The following is a 19434-nucleotide window of genomic DNA, read 5'->3' as shown; positions in this document are numbered from 1 at the left end:
TTCTGGGCAAAGACAAGGAAGAGAAACGTGATGGGTGAGGGGACAGGGGCGACTGAGGCGGACCACTCCATCACAGCTGCCCCACACAGAAAATTGGAGGCTTGATTTGGATTCCATCTTCTTAACAAGGGATTAGGGAAGGAGCAAAGCAAGAAGCCGGGTGCTCATGTGTCGCCAGGATTTCAGGAGCAAGAGACACTTTTCTTTGTGCCTCCTCAGCGCGCCCCTCTGTGCTCCGTCAATTCTGGGCTGGGCACTGAGCTGGCCAAGCTTGATGGAAGACGGCGGTGCTCCAGGCTCGCTCCCTGGTCCTTAAATGACAGCAAATGAGGTAGGGCCAGGAGGGTGGGGATGGCGGGGTGGGAGGGGGCAGAGGAAGCCATCTCCGGCCGAGCGTTGGCTGAGGAGCCGAGCCAGCCAGTGAGCGGAGCCGGCGAGAGGGAGGAGCGCATCCTGATGCAGAGATGCTGCAGTGGCTTGGGGCGCGCACACACTTACGCACCCTCGCCCGCTGCCGCTGCGCCAGGACAGCCAGTGGCTAAGGCCGGCGGGGCCAAGCAGCCGCGAGGCTGGCGGCAGGGTCTGCTCACCGGGTGGCAGCAGCGTTGCCCCAGCCAACACCCTTCCCGCACTCCAGGTAGGTGCCTATCGTTTTTTTTGTGTGTTCCAGACCAGGGGTTTCCCCGGTGCTGTTCCAGGAGGGGCTCAGAGCTCAGCCCTTATAAATGCCTTGCTTGAAACTTGGGAGGGAACAGGAACACGCAGACTAAGTCCGGGTTGACCTTTCACCCCAGCCCCATAGTGGCCACCCCTCAGGCTCTTCCCCATCCTGTCTAAGTGGGTGGCATTCTGCAAGGCCTGATTTACCTGGCTCAGGAAACTGGCCCCCAGGAGGGTCCAGAAATCTGAGCAGGCAGTGGCAACTGCCTGCCAAGAGGGCAGGGACCCCTGGGCCTGCCCTGGACCCCAGCCAATGCCAAGCAGCTTTGTAAGACCAGGCCCTAGCCTGTCCCTAGAAGTCCCTACATGGGGACTTCCAAATTTGAGGTCATATGGGGGGCTGCTTCCGACAGATGACCCCTTTCCAAAGTCTTGGTTCTGCTGGACCAGAGAGGCTCTGGAAAAGAGGAGAGAGCACAAGGCTGACTGTCCAGGAGCTGGGACTTGGGAGAGAAACTGAGGCAAGTCATATCCCAAGGGTGAGGCTGGAATCTAGCCTGCAGTTCCTTTTCCCCTCCTCCCTCCTCAACCTTGTCTTCTTCCCAGATCCCTCCCCCTCAGCCTCACTGGTGGGAGGGAAGGATTTGCTCAAAGTTTGGCTTTCCAGGGGATTCTAAAGAGAGGGGCAACCCCTCTGTTAGCCCCATGGCTTATGTAATGGGCTGCAGGAGGGAAGCCGCACCTGCCAGGGACTGTCTGTAAGACTCTAAGACCACCTCTAAGACTGGCTGTAGCACTCAGGAGCAAGGGGCTAAGATGAGGCTGTACCTGTAGGGCAGTGTCTTGGACTGCACAGGCATCCCGGACCCCGAAACTCTGTGCACCCCATTCCCGACCCCAGGAGATAGGGGAGTTGAGCTTTCTTCCTGCCTGCAGGGTAAAGCTGCCAAAGTTGTTAGTACGTTTGTAATTAGTGTGACCAGCACTGAGTGGTTGTGCATGCAATGACCTCAGCCTTGGGCAGGGGTTCCCTTCTGCGAAGGAGGCAGGAGAAGGTACTGTCCACATAGCCTGGTCCTGAGCTCATACAGGCAGCTGATTCAGGCATTCTCTCAGATGTCCCATCATCTGCTTAGCTCTGAGATGATCTACCACCTGTCCTAGGTCCCGTTCAAAGGGACCAGACGCATCACTAAATAGCAAGGGCAGCAAAGTGTGGGCCACCTGTGGGAGGGGCCAGTGCGCCTGAGGCTCCAGGGGTGAGGCAGAGAACTGGTCTGGAGGTTAAAACAGGTGTCATGTTTCCGGGCTGCCTCCGAGTCAGAAGCATTCAGCTCCTCCCAGGGGCCCCACCAGCTAACTCTGGAGAGCCAGGCTCAGGCAGAATCACTAGTGCTTCAACCACAAGGTCAAAGTTCTTCCTACTCTCCTGTGGGAGATCTCGGCCAATTTAGAGGCCAGCAGGAGATGAGACAGACAAGGAGGCTCCTAAGCTGACGGCATCAAAGACACTCAAGGTCCATACTGCCCTTGTCCGGATGAAGTGAGGGTTTGGGAAGAGAGGCGTGCTGCCTAGGGAGGCGGGGCCACTGAAGGGACCGCTCTCTGACCTTCCTCAGTCTCTATCAGGCCACATCATTCCCCGTATCTCCTACCCCAGAGGTCCACAGGCCCTCAGTCTAACCCCAGACTCCATCCCTAGTGACCCTCCGCTGGGCACCTCCACTTTCTGCCAGTTTGAGTGGAGACACAAGTGTATTGACTCTCAGTACCTGTGATCCACTGGACAGTTGTGTGTCTTACCTTGGCCCGATTTCAGCTCTCTCCTAAGGCATGCATACATGGCCAGGATGTGTGTGAGCCAGCTTCTACGCTGATACTATCAGCCACACATTCAGGAGCGCTGGAAGAGAGCAGAGTCCCTCTGCCAGAAAGTTTTTCCAGCCAAATAACGGTGGGGAAACATATTACAAAGCCGATCTGTAAGATGGGTTTGGGCAGTATTAGTATTTTTGGAGATTCTTCTGTGTGGTCCTAGAGCATCAGGGAAGCCGTGGTTTATTGACACAGAGAGAAGAACCAGAGCAAAGAACACGCTGCTGAAGTATGAGGGACTTGGATCAGTCAGCAGATACTTCTGAGAAGGAAATAGAACCATAGGGCAATCTCCAGTCACATGACTGTTAAGATGGCTGCAGAGCTGGGGTCAATGTCAGGTTCAAGACGTGAGACAGTCATGCCTAGAGGCACAAGTTAGGCTGGGTGACAGGTACATTTCTTCCAGCCTCGGGTCATCCTCTTTCAAACGGCAAATGATGACATCCTTTTCATCCGCCTGCATGCTGGCATTTCTGGTTCTTCAGGAGGACAGCCGACTCTCATCTAGACTGAAATCCCCAGGGATGTTGCTAACGTAGGGTATTCATGGGGCAGATTTCACCCTCCTGGAACAAAGTTCCTTTTGTGGTTTAATGAGTCCGTGTTTCTTTGTCTACTCAGTGAGGTGCAATCAAAAACAAAAGTGTGTATCCCAAGCCTGAGCGTCATCCATCCTACAACACACTAGAATACACCTCAACATCCATCCCAGCCATATGGCCCCCTTCTAAACTGCAGAAGTCAACCCCTGTCCTGCTCACAGACACCCATCCTGATGTGAAACCATAAGGTCTCCTCCAAAGGCAGCCCATATCATCTCAACATCTGTCAATCCCTAGGACTTTGAGGTCCCCTTATGCACAGGCTCCTGCTCCCACCAGCTTGCAGAAAACTGTCTGGGCGCTGGAGGGTGGGGTGAGAAGAAGAAGGAGTCTCCTCTCAGTGAAGGGAGTGACATGCAGAAATTGCCTGCTAATGCATGAGGTCCTCTTCTTCCACATTTGATCCTTTAGAAACAAGTTGAAACAACTATTCATGCTCCTCCAGTTTCAGTGAGGATCTTTCTGAGGACTGGAGATAAAGAGCAGCAGAAAGAAGCTGTATTGTATTTTTTTAAAAAAGTGTGGCGTGTGAGGTCCTTCTCCCAAGGCCTTTGCTTGCTGCCCCACACTACACAGAGAAGGGCTGTCAGAGTGGGGAGACTGACTGGACCCCAGTCTTCACACTTTCTTCCCGAAAGACCTAAGTCATCCCACCCCCACCCACCCCCATCCCTCTGGGCTTCTTAACTCTGAAGAGTAGACTCCAAGTTAAGAGCCCCTAGACTCCAGCCTGCAGACCAAGGGCCAGACTCCCCCACTTGGTGTTGAAAGTTCAGACAGCCCCCTGAGCTGGGAATTACAGTATCTCCAAGGGACTTATTGTCTGCATTGATGCCTCAGGAACTGGCTGCAAACACACGAGTCATGCATGCTGGGGAAAGAGAGAACTGAGAACTTCCACCCCCTCTCGCTTGGAGCTGAAGGTCCCTATCCCATCCACGCCTCCCTAAGCGTCTCTCTACTTCAGGCCCTTGCCCTGCCCAATGGTGCCTGGCCTGTGAGTGCCCCAGCAGCCTCCACCCCTCTGCTCAGAGCCCCATCCTCCCAGCAGGCTGTGGTGCCTGAGACCCTCCTGGACTTGGATGGTCCTGCCATATAGTGATTCCCATCCTAAGAAGATTACAGGTGTTGAGCCCAGACTCCCTCTGCCCTAGTCAGGAGTTGGGCACATGAGAGAAAAATCACTGAGAGTGCCATGGGCACACCCAGGCCACCATGTTTCCTGAACATGCGGTTTGGGTACAAGTCTGCCAGTGGGCTATCTTTGTGCCATAGTCTGGGGTGATTGCTGGGGTATGCCTCATTACATCACCCCTATGGAATGGGAAGAACAAGCTCTGTCTTTACCATTAGCTTAAGACTTTGTCAGCAAGCCTGACTCATACAGGTGCAGCATGTGTAGATATTCAGGGGACAGGGGGAGCTTGGCTATAAGATCCGATTCCTCCCAAGCATTGGCAGCAGCCCAGGTATGGCTGTGACCTCACCATCATCCCTTGAGGTGACCCTTCTTGATCCCATTTTACAGAGGAGAAACTGAGGTGCAAGGGTTTAGTACTGAAGGCAGTAACTCAGGTTATAGTAGTTAGGGATGCTAGATCTCACTGGTTCAGTAACCTGCTCTATAACCTGGGAGACATGCTACAAGGCAGAGGCCGAGGTGAGCATACGAGAGGCCCGTGCACTACCTTAAAGGTTGACCCTAGATCTCTCTGTCTTCTACTGTGGTCCAAACCCTCCCTTTCCACCACACTCTATTCACGACTACCACACCCTTTAATCTCTGGTCTCCTTGACTGGAGAAGGAAAGAGCGGGGGCCTGAGCTGGACATCTCAAGAAGCAGCAAAATGCTGTTGAGTTAGTACTTTTTTTGTTGTTGTGTTTTGTTTTTTTGTCTGACTCCATAGAGACCCTTAGCCAAGAAACCCTGTCGTGTGCTGGAGTCTAGCTTATAGTCTGCTGTCCCCAAGCTGTCTCCCCTCTCACTCTTTGTTTCCTGAACTGGAAGCTTCTAGTGTTCCTGAAGCTCTCAGTGGCCTATTCTGCCATGGCCCTCACAGAACCACCAGCCCCTCGATGATGACAGCCTGTGCCCGACTGTGACAGCCTGTGCCTGCACCCCTGCATCAGGGCAGCTGGCCTGGGCAAGGCTTGGCTGGCTCAGAGCTGGCAAGGCTAATCTGGGTCTGGCAGAACTCCACTCCAGCCTCACTCCGACCAAAAAGGCCCTCTCCATCCTGGGCCTTCTAGAACATGTCATATGGGGCAGGGAGATGACTCATCTCTGAACTCGGAAGCACATCTCATGGCTACTCTCAGCTGGCCAGGGAGTGCCATAAAGGGAGTGTCTCCATTCCTGCCTCCCGTGTGCTCAGCACAATGCCTGGCTCATGGTCACTGAACACTGTAGTGGGGTTGGATGTGGTAGCACATTCCTGTGACTCCAGCTGGAACAAGAGGCTTGTGAGTTCAAGGCATAGAAAAGACCTTGCCTCCCATCGCCGTCACACGTGTACATGTGTGTGCGCGTGTGTGTGCACATGCATGCACACATGCATGCATGATAATGGGAACGAATGCAAGGCAGTGTGGACGTTGGCTGCCTTATCTTCAGGGAGGCAGTAAGCTCCAACCTTTACTCCAGACATGTGTGTGAGTTCTTACTAGTTTATTCAGAGCAATGGGGCTCACTATATATCCGATAACACTGACTTAGCGGCCAGTGTGTCCCAGGAGAAACCCCACATCCTCCTGATCCAGACATATCTCTAAGGCTACAGGTCTTGGTCCCTAGAGGGCGCCCAGGGCATTTAGACCAGACTGATGACTGATAAAAAGCCCAGATTAAACTAAAGTTTAAGGGAGGCAGTGGGATTGGATTATCCATAATCTACAGTCTTCACCAGAAAGACAATACAGAATCTTGGCCACCGCATGGCTGAGGCAACCCCTGTGACTTCATCTCTGCCTTGCTCTGGTGTATGCAGATAAACACCCACAGCCCGGCCCCCTCCCAGGCCAGCCCCTTGTGCCTGAGCTGAGCTCTGGACCAGAGGGCTGGCAAAGGGCAGGAGTACATGATGGGCAGTTTCCCCGTGCCAGGAGCGAGTTCACGATTCTCCAGTCACAGGGATGTTCACATTCCTCAACAAGGGAGCATCCTGGGAAAGTCAAGAGCAGGAAGTGGATACCAGATGAGATGGAGGCAGGAGAAGGGGGGCATCTAGAGCTATTCTCTACCTCTCTCCCCACAGTAGACTGACAGAGGTCCAGATGACTCCGGGGCTTCACAGCCACTGATAACCAGTACAAGGGACACCACATGTATCCACTGATGACCAGTAAAGGGGACACTGCAGGCAGCCATTGATGACCAATACAGGGGACACCGCAGGCAGCCATTGATAACCAGTACAGGGGACACTACATGTAGCCACAGAACTATTCTGTAGTGCTCACATCATCCCCATTTTACTGATGGGAAAATTGAGACTCCACACCAGGGTAATAACTTGCCCTCTTCCAGGATTCGTGGGCACCTACACTCACATGCGCATACCCACACAAGTACACATAATTAAAAATAAAACCAATTTACAGAAGGAAAAAGGAGATGCTTCTGCTCTTGACCCCCACCCCTGCTTCTTGAGTTTTCTGAGCATCCCTGCGGACACCCTGGGGAGCCCAGGGCAATTCTTCCTCCTGACTTTTAGCAGCTGGAAGCAGGAAATGTGAGAAACCAGGTGGAGGAGGGCTGGGATTTTTTTCTGTGAGGCACATCCCGAGGTCTCATTCATCTCTAGTCTTGCTTCTGGGCCCACGGGGAAGGGGTCCTGACTGCTCTCTCAGGAAGCATGAGAGCCTAAGTTGAAGGACCTGAAAGATAGCAATTTCACCAGGGACACGGATGCAGACAGCAGGGCTCCACAGCCAGTTAGTGGGGAAAGCCTTGCCCCGGGCCTTCTGCAGGCAGGAGGGAGGGCAGGCTGGTAGAATCTGCAGCCAGGTGCCCTGGCCTATGGCAGCTCTGAGAGGGAGGAATGGACTGTGGTGACCGGACTAATCTCAATATCTAGAAGGTAGCTCCGGGGAGTCCCTGTCCCCCAGAAATTAGGGATTCTTCCTGAGGAGGAATAGATAGAAAGGTGACTCCCTTCCCTGTCCTTGCCTCATCACATGAGGTCCTCACCTCCCTAGCCATTGCCCTGCTCTCTGTGACCTGCCCAGTCTCTTCTATCCCAGTGTAAGATGGAAGCTGGGCCGTTAACCAGTGTGCTGGGAGTGGGGCTGATAGGACCAAGGTCAAAGAATCTTGGTGCTGCATCTGGGCAGAGCTAAGTCATAAAACTTCCCTTTGAGAAAATCAGTCCTGGTTCAGAGACTGTGCAGCTGCAGAGAGGCTTGGTGGCCACCACCAAGGCGACTGTGGGAAAAGAGCAGAGAGAGTTGCCCTGGTCCCCAAGTACCACAGGAAGATGTTCTTGGCTCCCTTCCCAGGCACACACCCCACTCTCTCAGGGCTCCTCTGACACAGAGGGATCACGATTGCCGGCAAACAGGCAGGTGGGTTCCTGCCTTCCAATTAGTTCTGCTTCCACTTCCTGGTCTGCACCTGCTGGATGGAGGGAGAGGCACCGGGCAGACCAGACTCCCAGGGGAGGTGAGGGGCGGGGGCAACAGGAGGTCCTCAGCCCTGGAAGCGCTCCTTGATAATAGCCAAGCCCCTCCTCTGGGACCCGAGGAAGTTGAGTGCTTGTGCTTCCACAGACACTCACCAGATGTGTTTGCAGCTGGGAGGGGTGCCATGGCTTAGAGCTCTTATCCTCTGTCTCCTTAGGTGTCTCTCTGTCTCCAGTTGATTCTTCTGGAGCTGGGCTTTGGTTCCTGCCCTCTGGACTCTGCCTGAAACACCCACCATGGGGACACACGGCAGGAAAAAGTCATGCTCGCTGCTGCTGGTGCTGGCTACAGTGGCCCTGGCCTCCTCTCCAGGTAAGAGTGCCTGATTCTATGGTTAAGTCATTACTACCACTTAGGCGGCAATTCCTCTGCATTGCTGAGGCCATTTTCTTGCTGAATTATTCCCGTCTGTGAATCTTACCTGACCTGTGGAGTCGGGAGGAGAGGAAATGGATCCTGGTTATGTTGAAGATGAAGAAAAATGTCCCAGAGAAGCTGGATAGCTTACCCTGTGTCAGAAAGTGCAATGTGGCAAAGCCAGATCTCCATGCCAACCATTGGAGCTGTGGCCTCTAGAACAACACTGCCTAGTGTGGTAGGCGTCGCCAAGTGTCACCCCTGAGCTATCATGTGATTTAAATGAAAATGATGCCTTCGGCTGTACTTGCCTCATGGCCAGTGCTCAGTAGACACCCCAGGCCATAGGACACCTCCAATATATCCAGATGTTTTTCCCTGGAGAATGCTCCAGGGTCCCAGACCCAAGGGGTTAACAGGTACTTCATAGAATCCTGAGAGACTTTCTTGAGGCAACCTGGATGGGAGGGGCAGAAAGGGACAGATGAGGCCGATCAGAGTTGCTGACAGAGGGTCCCATCTCCATGGTAATCTCCGTACTCAGATCAGAGATGAGAAACAGCTGGCAGAGGGCAGAGAAGGGGGCAAGCAGAGCTGGAGAGTTTGTGCCCAGGAGCTGGGTGTCTCCAGGGCTTGTGCTGAGGGGCCAGCTGGCTACTGTTTGGCTGGGCCTGAACCCCAAACTCAGATCAACAGGAATTTTTTTTTTCCCAAGAACTCCATGGGAGAAGGAGCACTCATCCCGCAGTCCTGGAGTCTAGACCCTACCCTGGAGTTTTGCCCACAACCCTCCAAGACACAGCCGTGCCTTCTAGATCTTTGTCTAGGCTGGCATGCTCAGAAGCTCTCATTGGGTCCCTGCTGCTCTGATTCGCCCTGCACCCAGCTTGATGGGGGTGCTGAGGAGTTGGGCTCACTCCAAGACCCCGGGGCCTAGTTATCTGCCCCAGGGTCCTCCAGACTGGGGGAACTAAAAGCAAGAGGTGTGAGCACCGCTCAGGCTACCCTGATCTAAACAGGTCAGAAGGCAGTTGCCAAAGGGCCAGGACCCGGGCTGCTGTCTCCCATGTGTGACCCAGTCCTCCATCTACTCTTATCTGAGACCTGGAAAGTGCGTCTCTGTTCTTGGCTTGCTCACCTGATCCTAGAGTAGAGCTCTGAACCACTCACAGCCCAGGGCAAAGAGAGGCGTGGCATCTTGCTTCATACAGCATCTCTCTGGCTCCTTCCTCCCACTGCAACATGTCTGATGTCTTCTCTGGGGAAAACAGTAAATGGGGGCAAAGGTGCTTTGCCCAGGACTTTGTGTCCGTGCGTGGTCACTTGTGGGATGGGATATACGGGTATGTCCGTAGCTCTGGAGGGAAGTGTGGGCCATGTGACATTGTCTGTGCACCAGGGGCTTGATGGAGTCTGGGTGTGAGTGAGGTGCATCCTGTACCCTGATACCCTCCACTGCAACCCTTTTCAAAAGCATTTTGTTTTTCATTCCCGGAACTTCTGATGTCAGGTCTCTGGGGTGGAACTAGGGCCTCAGATGGTTCCAAAACCTGAAGTCAGAAATCATGGCCACTGTGGTTAAAAATGCTGGCTGCAGGGCCGGGCGGTGGTGGCGCACGCCTTTAATCCCAGCACTTGGGAGGCAGAGGCAGGCGGATCTTTGTGAGTTCGAGACCAGCCTGGTCTACAAGAGCTAGTTCCAGGACAGGCTCCAAAACCACAGAGAAACCCTGTCTCGAAAAACCAAAAAAAAAAAAAAAAATGCTGGCTGCAAAATGAGGCTGGATGAGGCAGATCTCCCCCTTTGCTTTGAGGTGGGGCAAGTTGTTACACCTTCCTAAGTCTCAGTCTTTGTTGGTGAGATGAGAATCACCCCCCTTCTTAGAATTCAGAGTGTGGCATCAGGTGACAGTGAGCAGTTGGATCGACAGCACTATTCTTATTGTGGCTAAATTATTACCAGTGAGTAGAGCTACTTGTGAATATGTAACATACATATGGAATGAGCAAGCAGGGCTGAGTTCCTGGAAGCTGCTATTGTATAAGGTGGTTCCCAGCAGCCGGCCACCGCTGCTGTCTCCACATCCTTCCGTTTCCTCCCTCTGGCCCTCCCTCTCCCCTCTCTGCAGGTGGTCCTAGCTGGGACAGGGTCCCCATCTTCCGCCTTCATCATTAACTCTGGATTAAGCTGGGTTTTCCAGGGGGAGATGATGCAGTTGCTGTCACACACCACCTCAGAGGCCTCGGGGCAGCAGCAAAGGAGAGTGACAAGCACTTGGTGTGGGGTGGGGTGGGCAGCACGGACAGGACTCAGGGGAGGCCTTCCATAGACCACTCTGGAAGTCTACCCCATTCCTCAGACAGAGGGCTGCTTGACAGATGTCCCCACTCCCAAGAGGCCAGAGCTGGGCCTCAGCTGCAGCAGAGGGACCACGCTTGGAAGAGGGCTGGCAGCTGGATGTGCCCAGAAAGAAGCCACTAATTGGTTAATGGAGTTCCCTCCTCCCATCCCCCCACCTGACAAGGAGGGTCTGAAATCAGCTGCATAAGAGATAGGAGCCAATTAAGAGGCCCAGCTCCCATCTGATCCCACAGTGGCAGAGCCCCCACCGTGCTGATGCAGGTGCGAAGTACTGTCCAGCCCTCTGCCTGCTGATCCTGTTCTAGCAAGATGGGACAATGGCATATGCAGAGCAAGGTGGTGACTGAGATGGGGCTGGCAGATGTGAATCCCATTTGCTAAGCAACCCTACCTGCCTGATTGGCTGTGTGGCCCATCGGGCCTTTTTTTCCCTGAGATGTGACACAGTTTATAAAGTTGTCCCCACTTGACCTGCTACCACACACCCAACATCCAGCCTTTCATCTCCCCTGATCCCCGTCCCCAGTTGGGTCTAATAGCTGGTGGTTGAGCTTGCTCGCTGTGCCCAGGCCCTCCTTATTTCCTCCTGCCATGGACCTGGGAAGTGAAGTCTTCCTCTTTGCATGGGCAGACACCAGATCAATACCTGGGGGAGGGGGCTAGAATTTGCCTAAGGAGGCCCAGCCCAGCCTCCAAATGAGCCCTTTTCCCTGGATATACTTCCCTAGGAGAGCACTGGACTCTAGAAACACACACCCTTCTCTGCATTTCCTGCTGGTGATTTCCCATGTGCCACACCTGTGTGAGGTTCTCTGAGAGTCTCACAGTCTTGTTCCGAATGTCTCTGTGACGTGGCCCCCTGTGCTGTCTGCTCGTGGTTTCCTTCCCTATATTGCAAGGTCCTTCAAGGCAAGGGGGCGTGTGTCTGATTTTTCACAGCCCAGTGCCAGGTATAGAGCAAATGCTCACTGTGTGACTGTAGGTAGGTGACGGACAATGCACACATGGATTTATGGGACTTTCCCAGCCTTTTTAAATTCATTAAAATTAAATTTTGGTTTCTAAGTCACCTTCCAGATCCTCAGTAGCCACGAATGGCCACCCACTGGACAATGCAGAAAGTGAGGCATCCCCACTAAGTTCTGCTGGACAACATGCCCTTAACATTGGACTTGGACCATCTCACACCTTGAGCCTCTGGTGGTATCTCCTATTTGCAGGATGGAGTTTTGTCCAGGGAACCCCAGCTACCTTTGGACCTGTTTTCGAAGACCAGCCTGTAGGCTTGCTGTTCCCAGAGGAATCCACAGAGGATCAGGTGACACTGGCATGCCGTGCCCGAGCTAGCCCTCCAGCCACCTATAGGTGAGCCATGGATGCTGGGAAGCCCCGGGTAGCCATACAGGTTCTCCTCACATCAGCCCTACACGTTCAGGCCTGAGGTCCCACCCCAACATCACTCCTCCCTGCTGCAGGTGGAAGATGAATGGCACTATTATGAACCTGGAACCCGGTTCCCGTTACCAGCTGATGGGGGGCAACCTGGTCATCATGAGCCCCACCAAGGCACAGGATGCTGGTGTCTACCAGTGCCTAGCCTCAAACCCAGTGGGCACTGTCGTCAGCAAGGAGGCAGTCCTCCGCTTCGGCTGTGAGATCCGTGGGAGCCAAGATGTTGGGTGTGGGTAGATGGAGCCAGGGAAAGGTGCCCAGGAAGGATAGGTGGCAGCCCCAGGCTTTCCTGCCCACAAATGGCATGGTAGAAACTGCTTCTTCCCCATGGAGGAGGAGCTGGGGAGCCCCAAGCTCGAAGACAGTGCCTGAGCCCTGCTCTCCTTCTCCAGTTCTGCAGGAATTCTCCAAGGAAGAGAGAGACCCGGTGAAAACCCACGAGGGCTGGGGGGTGATGCTGCCTTGTAACCCACCTGCCCACTACCCAGGTAAGTGGGGCTCCTGGACCACAGCGAGGGGGCGGGGGCTGCACCAGAAAAGACATTTAGATGCTGGGGAGAGGAAAGACAGGACAGGAGGTGATAAGTCTCGTGCTCCCAGTACCTGAGGACAGAGCTGAAGCCATCTCTTCCTTTTACACGTCTCCTCAGACCCTGTTTAGAGCTACAAACTCTCCTGAGCAGGCAGAACATTCAGCATGTCAGGGTCCTGCCCCAGCACACCCGAGTCTCCTCAAACTCCCTTCCTTTCTAGGTTTGTCCTACCGCTGGCTCCTCAATGAGTTCCCCAACTTCATCCCAACGGATGGGCGTCACTTCGTGTCCCAGACCACAGGAAACCTCTACATTGCTCGGACCAATGCCTCAGACCTAGGCAACTACTCTTGTCTGGCCACCAGCCACATGGACTTCTCCACCAAGAGTGTCTTCAGCAAGTTCGCGCAGCTCAACCTGGCGGCTGAAGGTCAGGACCGTGGGCTATGAGGCCGGGCTGAGAGAGGCAGTAGGCTTTGGGACTTCCCTTGAGCCCAAGAAGAACAGCTCAGAGGGCCTGCTGTCAGAGACCTGTGCACCGGTTGGGTAGCTGATCTTCCTGGGGTGCCCTGCCTAGGCCCCCAGGGGAAAGGGAATATTTACAAATTCCAAACATTTGTGTTTGGAGATTTGTGGTCTTTGGAAGGCACGGCCCCTAAACACAGACCACCTCCCTGGAGTCCTTTGTGTGTGATTTCCACGTCTCTCTCCCCAGATCCCCGACTCTTTGCTCCCAGCATCAAAGCCAGATTCCCCCCAGAGACCTATGCACTGGTTGGGCAGCAGGTCACCCTGGAGTGCTTTGCCTTTGGGAAGTAAGTACCATAGGAAGGACAAGAGTGCCCTGGAACTGCGCAGAGTTTCGTTTCAAAGCCCCTCAGGAGCAGGAGGGATCCCGGGATGAGAGAGGGCAAAGTCAGCAGGCTAGCAGGGTGCTGGTCACACAACAGGCATCACCCAGCACCAAACGAAATCAGTTCTGCCAGGAGGACATTACATACGAGGGCTTCATAGGCATGAGCGAATCCTGGTCCTCCTGACAGTAATGCAGCCCTAGGGCAGTTTGAGGAGCACCCAGGGTTAGAGGCAGGAAGCACCGTGTGTAAACCCCATCCTGCTGGTTCAAAGCCCCTGTTTCACCGCTTGCTGACTCAGAGACCTCTGGCAAACGACCTAACATCTCAGTCTGGGCTCCCTGACTGGTGGGTGGTCATGGTAACAGTGCCCGCCCTGTAAGATGGTTACAAAGATTAGACAAGTGAATGGATGCCAGGCCCTGAGAATGACGCTTGGCATTTACAAGTGCTGCATGAATGTTACATTAGGTCTTTTAAAAATTACCACGGAAAGCCTCTCTCTTGCTTTCCCAGAAAAAGGATCCATGAGAGCAGGGCTCCTTGGCCATGTGGGAAATGATTGTGCCTCCAGAAAACGTGTAAGGAGCATTTGGCGGGGCAATATGTTATGGCTCCCTAGACCCCTTTAGTATACAAATTACTAATAAAATGTCTTGGGAAAGTGGGGCAATAGGAAAGGGGACCTGTAAAGACTCCGGTCATAGGCCACTGTTGACCGCTGTGGTGTGAGGGCAAGCTGGCTTCAGAGTACAGACCACACAGAAAATCAGCTGCACTGGCTTCCTGGCTGTGGCTGGGAACAAGGGCCTCCGATAGGGGCGCCCTCTTCTTGGCTCTTCCTTGAGGATGTTCCTAGTCTTGTTTGTGCCCTCTTTCCCTCTGTCTCCTCCCAAACGAGTCCCTGTCACCTTGCCCAGCTCTTCAGGAGGGCCCGTGAGTGTGAGTGTAGGCTCTGGGGACACATGAGGCGCGTACCCAGCTCAGCTCACCCCCTCTGGCTCTTTCTCCCCTGTCAGCCCTGTTCCCAGGATCAAGTGGCGTAAAGTGGATGGTTCTTTGTCCCCGCAGTGGGCCACAGCAGAGCCCACCCTGCAGATCCCCAGCGTGAGCTTTGAAGATGAGGGCACCTATGAATGTGAGGCAGAGAATTCTAAGGGCCGTGACACCGTCCAGGGACGCATCATTGTGCAGGGTACAGAGCTGGCGACACCTCCCTTCTCTTTGAGGAAACAGCATGAAAAATCAAGAGACTGGAAGGCCTTGCCCTTGCCAGGGCTACTAAGCATAGTGGGAGAGGCCATTGCAGAGCTCAGCAGGAGCATACAAAAAGCACATGTCTTTCAAGAGATTTAGTTGCTAAAGCAGTCACTGGCACAACCATAGAGTGCCAGCTTTCTTCTGCCCCCCACGTCTTTGTCTCTCCATCCCAGAATACCAACAGCGCCATCTGCTGTCGCTTACAAATACTGCAACCTTCTAATTCCCTATTTAATGAGCCTAAGGCTCCTCTCAGCCAGTCCAGGTTTTTTCTCTCTTACTTCCCCACAGCTCAGCCTGAGTGGCTCAAGGTGATCTCAGACACAGAAGCCGACATTGGTTCCAACCTGCGTTGGGCCTGTGCAGCAGCAGGCAAGCCTCGGCCCATGGTGCGCTGGCTGAGAAATGGGGAGCCTCTGGCCTCCCAGGTAGGAAACCGGGGCTCCCTCCCACATGACCACCCTCTTCTGCTTGCCTGGCCCTCTTACTAGCTGGGCCAACCAGGAGGTCTTGGGATGTTTTGTTGCTTCTTCCCATCTCAGAGTCACATGGCCACAGGTGGGTCACCTGTGCACAGAGATCTGGGATCCCACCAAACGGGGGCATGATCCTAAGTCTGGCTCCCAGAAGGCCTAAGATACTAGGGAGGCCTGCGCTCATGAACCCCCGACCTGATGCTGGCCTACAGCCTCTGCACCACCCCTTCTGTCCCTTCTGTCCCCCAACAGTCCTGATCTCCCTGCTCTGCCTTGGTTCTCCTGCACAGAACCGAGTGGAGGTCTTGGCTGGGGACCTGCGATTCTCTAAGCTGAGCCTGGAGGACTCGGGCATGTACCAGTGTGTGGCGGAAAACAAACATGGCACTATCTATGCCAGCGCCGAGCTGGCAGTGCAAGGTAAAGGAGTAGTCCTGGGACCTGCAGGTTGTGCTGGGTGGTGTGAGCCTTTGCTTCTCCAAACACACGCTTGCATGTATACATCTGAACACACACACACACACACACACACACACACACACACACAGTTTCCTTTGGGTTTTCAGTAGCACCAGTTTGAAGACACTAGGCTGAGTTATCCAAGGACATGGCTAGACAAAGCGTGCTCGCCGCAGTGAGTGGTGATTTAACCTAGCTCTTTCAGCTCTGTGGCCTGTGGCACCCAATTCTCTGCCTCAGCTTCCAGATTTCAGAAATGTTTCCTGCTGGTGGTGGTGGTGCACACCTTTAATCCCAGCACTTGGGAGGCAGAGGCAGCTGGATCTTTGTGAGTTCAAGGTCAGCCTGGTCCACAGAGCGAGGTCCTGGACAGCCAGGGCTGTTACACAGAGAAACACTGTCTCGCAAAACAAAACAAAGAAATGCTTTGCACTGCCCTTGACCACTGCTTTAGGGGAACTGAGACGCAAAGGGCTAACTGTGAAAGGCCTGACTTTGTTTGACAGGGGCCGAGGAACGTGAGCCCCTTGAGCTTGCTACGCAGGCTTTTTCTGCTGTAAGATGGACATGAGGATCCTTTATTAAGTTTTTAATAGGCTCAACAAGACCTTTTTAAAATTTTATTTGTATAAATGCTAATATTTGTATGTGTATCACATGCCCATAGAAGTCAGAACAAAGTGTTGATTCTCCTGGAACGGGAATTATACATGGTTGTGAGCCACCATATGGGCACTGGTTCACTGAACTCAGGTCCTCTGCGAGAGCAACCATGCTCTTAACCACTGAGCCATCTCTTCAGTCCCAAGACTCATTCTTTCTTTCATTCATTTATTCAACATCTCCTGACAAATGAGCAAAAAAATATCACTCTCTGGTATCAAATACTGTCCAATCCAATTGAGAGAGAGGAATAAGTAAACATGAGGTTCATGCAGATAACTCTAAGAATGTGGTATAAGGAGATCCAGCAGAGCAGTGATCCTGAGGTGAGCCAGTGAGATGGGCGGTCAGGGAAGACTCTCTGAGGAAGCCACATTTGGACATGACCTGAAGGAGCCAGCCTTGGAAAGATCTGGAGAAGCACAAAGATCCTGAAGCAAGAAAGACTTGGCAAAGTCAGAGGATTAGAAAGGAAAGCTGAGGGTTGGGGTGGGAGTGTGGGGAGTGTGGGGGGCTGGAGCCATGGCTCCACAGGACGCTGGCTGCTCTTGCAGAAGACCCAGGTTCTATTACAAGCACCCACATGGTGGCTCACAACTTTCTGTAATTCAAGTTCCAGAGAATCTGATAACCCTCCTCAGGCCTCCTCATGAGGGTGTTGCATAGACATGCATGCAGGCAAAACACCCGTACACATAAAAGAAAGATAAATAGATCTTTCAAAGGAAAAGGAAAAAACTGAAAGCAAGACAGACAGTTGGAGCACATGTGGAGGTAGAGAGTGGAGAGACACTGCTGCCACTTGAGAGGCTGGTCTCCAGTGGCACGTCACAGTCCTTAGCACATGGCCAGGTGACATCTTAATGGTGAGGGGGGCTGTGGCTATCACAGGGTAAGTATGTAAGTAGCCTCTCTCCTACAGCTCTGGCCCCCGACTTCAGGCAGAACCCTGTGAGACGGCTGATCCCCGCTGCTCGCGGGGGAGAAGTCAGCATCCCCTGCCAGCCGCGCGCAGCCCCAAAGGCTACCGTGCTTTGGAGCAAGGGCACTGAGATTTTGGGGAACAGTTCCAGGTAGGTTCTGTGTGCCACAGCTGAGACGGCTTCTTGTTGGTTAGTCCACTTCCCACTGCCACGGTGTGCCTATCCCTGGGGTGACTAGATCTTCTGTGTCCTTGCTGCAGAGTGACTGTAACCTCAGATGGCACCTTGATTATCAGAAACATCAGTCGATCGGATGAAGGCAAATACACCTGCTTTGCTGAGAATTTCATGGGCAAAGCTAACAGTACTGGGATCCTGTCTGTGCGCGGTAAGGACCATGGTCTGTTCGGACCCTTGGTCCGTTGCCAGGGTGCTCTTCTGCCAGCCATCTGCTCCTGGCTCCGTATACTTCTGCTTCCAAGGCTACCTCAGAACTCAGTTTCTCTTGGGACCACCCTTGACCAGTCTCCAGAAACTGATTGCTTATGAATTTTCTTCTTGGGGTACAGGACAGGGCCTCTCCCCTGCCTGGGGCCTTTCCATCCTTTTACACCAAAGAGCCTTATTTTGTTGTTGCTATTTTGCTTTGTAGATGCAACCAAGATCACTCTAGCGCCTTCGAGTGCTGACATCAACGTGGGTGATAACCTGACCCTCCAGTGCCATGCCTCCCATGACCCCACCATGGACCTCACCTTCACCTGGACCCTGGATGACTTTCCCATTGACTTTGATAAGCCTGGAAGTCACTACCGGAGGGCCAGTGTGGTAAGGCCAGAGGTCTCATAACTCTCTCTTCTTCCAGATAAGACAGGGGACCTGTTATATCCTCAGTCATCACCATCTTCAAGCCCTCAAAAATTCTCCCTAATGCCTGAGGCAGCGCCCAGCAAGCCCGTCCTGGGACTGACAGCCACCATTCCTAAATCCCCCCAATGCCTATTCTTCTGAGTTAGAATCAGCTTTAGCATTATGAGTGACCCAGGAGTCCTCTCTGCTACTGTCCCTCTTCCCTGGTATAAATGTCATCACTAACTTGGCCCATGCAGGCTGTTTTATGTGTCACACTTTATTGTTCAGTGGTACCAAGTAGCTGATTCTTCCCATTGAACAGATAGGGAAACTGAGGCACAGCGGGCATACATGCCATACAGACAGAGAATCCGGGTTCTATTGATACTAGTCAGGGCTTCCTTCTGACCCATCATACCTTGCTGTTCCCTGTGCACAGAAGGAAACTGTTGGGGACCTGACTATCCTGAATGCCCAGCTACGCCACGGAGGGAAGTACATGTGCATGGCCCAGACAGTGGTGGATGGTGCATCCAAGGAGGCCACAGTCCTGGTCCGAGGTGATGGGAATCAGCTACCCCAGTTCCCCGAGAGGGTCTAGGCCTCTTCAGTCTCCCCACCTCCCGTCCCTCCCTGAAAGCTGGCAGAAGCCACAGAGATGGACACATCTGTTTAGTTCTTCTGTGATTCTTCGTGGATCCTAAATGAATAGAATGTTTCTTCTGAAGCCATACTCAAGAAAGAAAATGTCCTCTAAATGCCCCCAAGATTCTACCGAGTCTAGGAGTTCCAGATTTGGTGCTGGGAAATCTATACATCCCCTTATGGACAGTCTGTGACCCTCCAAGCCTGAGACATGTCCCTACCCACCATTCTCCTCTGTCCCTAACCTCTGGCTTCCCACCCAATATTTTTTGCCGTCTGGTGCTCCATCTAGATATTGAGCCAGGCCGAGCTGGGTACGGAGAAAACCCACTCACATTGGGAGCTGTCCACATCTGACCCAGTGTACTCTGCTTCTCGGTACAGGTCCCCCAGGTCCCCCAGGAGGTGTGGTAGTGAGAGACATCGGAGACACCACTGTCCAGGTTAGCTGGAGTCGTGGTTTTGACAATCACAGCCCCATTGCCAAGTACACGCTGCAAGCTCGCACTCCTCCTGCTGGGAAGTGGAAGCAGGTTCGGACCAGTAAGTGTGAGGCCCCACCGGGAGCAGTTTCGATAAATCCCCCACTGGGTGCACAGCAGGAGACAGGGAAGAGGGTCAAGAGCTGAGCCCAAGGCTTCAAAGAGAATTAAGTTTTGTTCTCTATCTCCAGGGAGCACCTAGGCAGGCAGGGAAGTAGTCATAACCAGTGGGAAGGTAAGGAGAGGATGAAGGAGGTACTTGGTCTGTGCCCTTGATGCCTTCAAAGGATCATTG

At 53.4% G+C, this 19434-nt stretch overlaps 1 protein-coding gene across 4 annotated transcripts in view; it reads left to right on the top strand.

The window, feature by feature from the left end:
* Window positions 1–470: 470 nt before the first annotated feature.
* The window catches only part of Cntn2 (contactin 2), a 28587-nt gene continuing 9623 nt past the window's right edge, over window positions 471–19434 (top strand). For 3 of the 4 annotated variants that reach the window (XR_005974036.1, XR_005974035.1, XM_041648417.1), the window contains exons 1-15: window positions 471–637; window positions 7979–8133; window positions 11761–11905; window positions 12016–12191; window positions 12385–12480; window positions 12746–12955; window positions 13241–13340; window positions 14399–14574; window positions 14931–15067; window positions 15406–15535; window positions 17160–17310; window positions 17421–17548; window positions 17813–17988; window positions 18452–18572; window positions 19042–19200. Coding sequence is in view for 2 of the 4 variants with exons in the window: in XM_041648417.1 (XP_041504351.1) it covers window positions 8058–8133; window positions 11761–11905; window positions 12016–12191; window positions 12385–12480; window positions 12746–12955; window positions 13241–13340; window positions 14399–14574; window positions 14931–15067; window positions 15406–15535; window positions 17160–17310; window positions 17421–17548; window positions 17813–17988; window positions 18452–18572; window positions 19042–19200 (1981 nt within the window). In the remaining 2 variants the exon portion in view is untranslated. Of the gene's footprint in view, window positions 638–7978; window positions 8134–11760; window positions 11906–12015; window positions 12192–12384; window positions 12481–12745; window positions 12956–13240; window positions 13341–14398; window positions 14575–14930; window positions 15068–15405; window positions 15536–17159; window positions 17311–17420; window positions 17549–17812; window positions 17989–18451; window positions 18573–19041; window positions 19201–19434 lie in introns of those variants that run through there. The other variant, XM_041648418.1, reaches the window with a different exon arrangement.

Source organism: Microtus oregoni, unplaced genomic scaffold (assembly GCF_018167655.1).
Source record: "Microtus oregoni isolate MIOR12 unplaced genomic scaffold, Mior012 000003F_ref0000135, whole genome shotgun sequence".
NCBI lineage: Eukaryota > Metazoa > Chordata > Mammalia > Rodentia > Cricetidae > Microtus > Microtus oregoni.
This window is presented reverse-complemented; position numbering and strand designations above follow the sequence as displayed.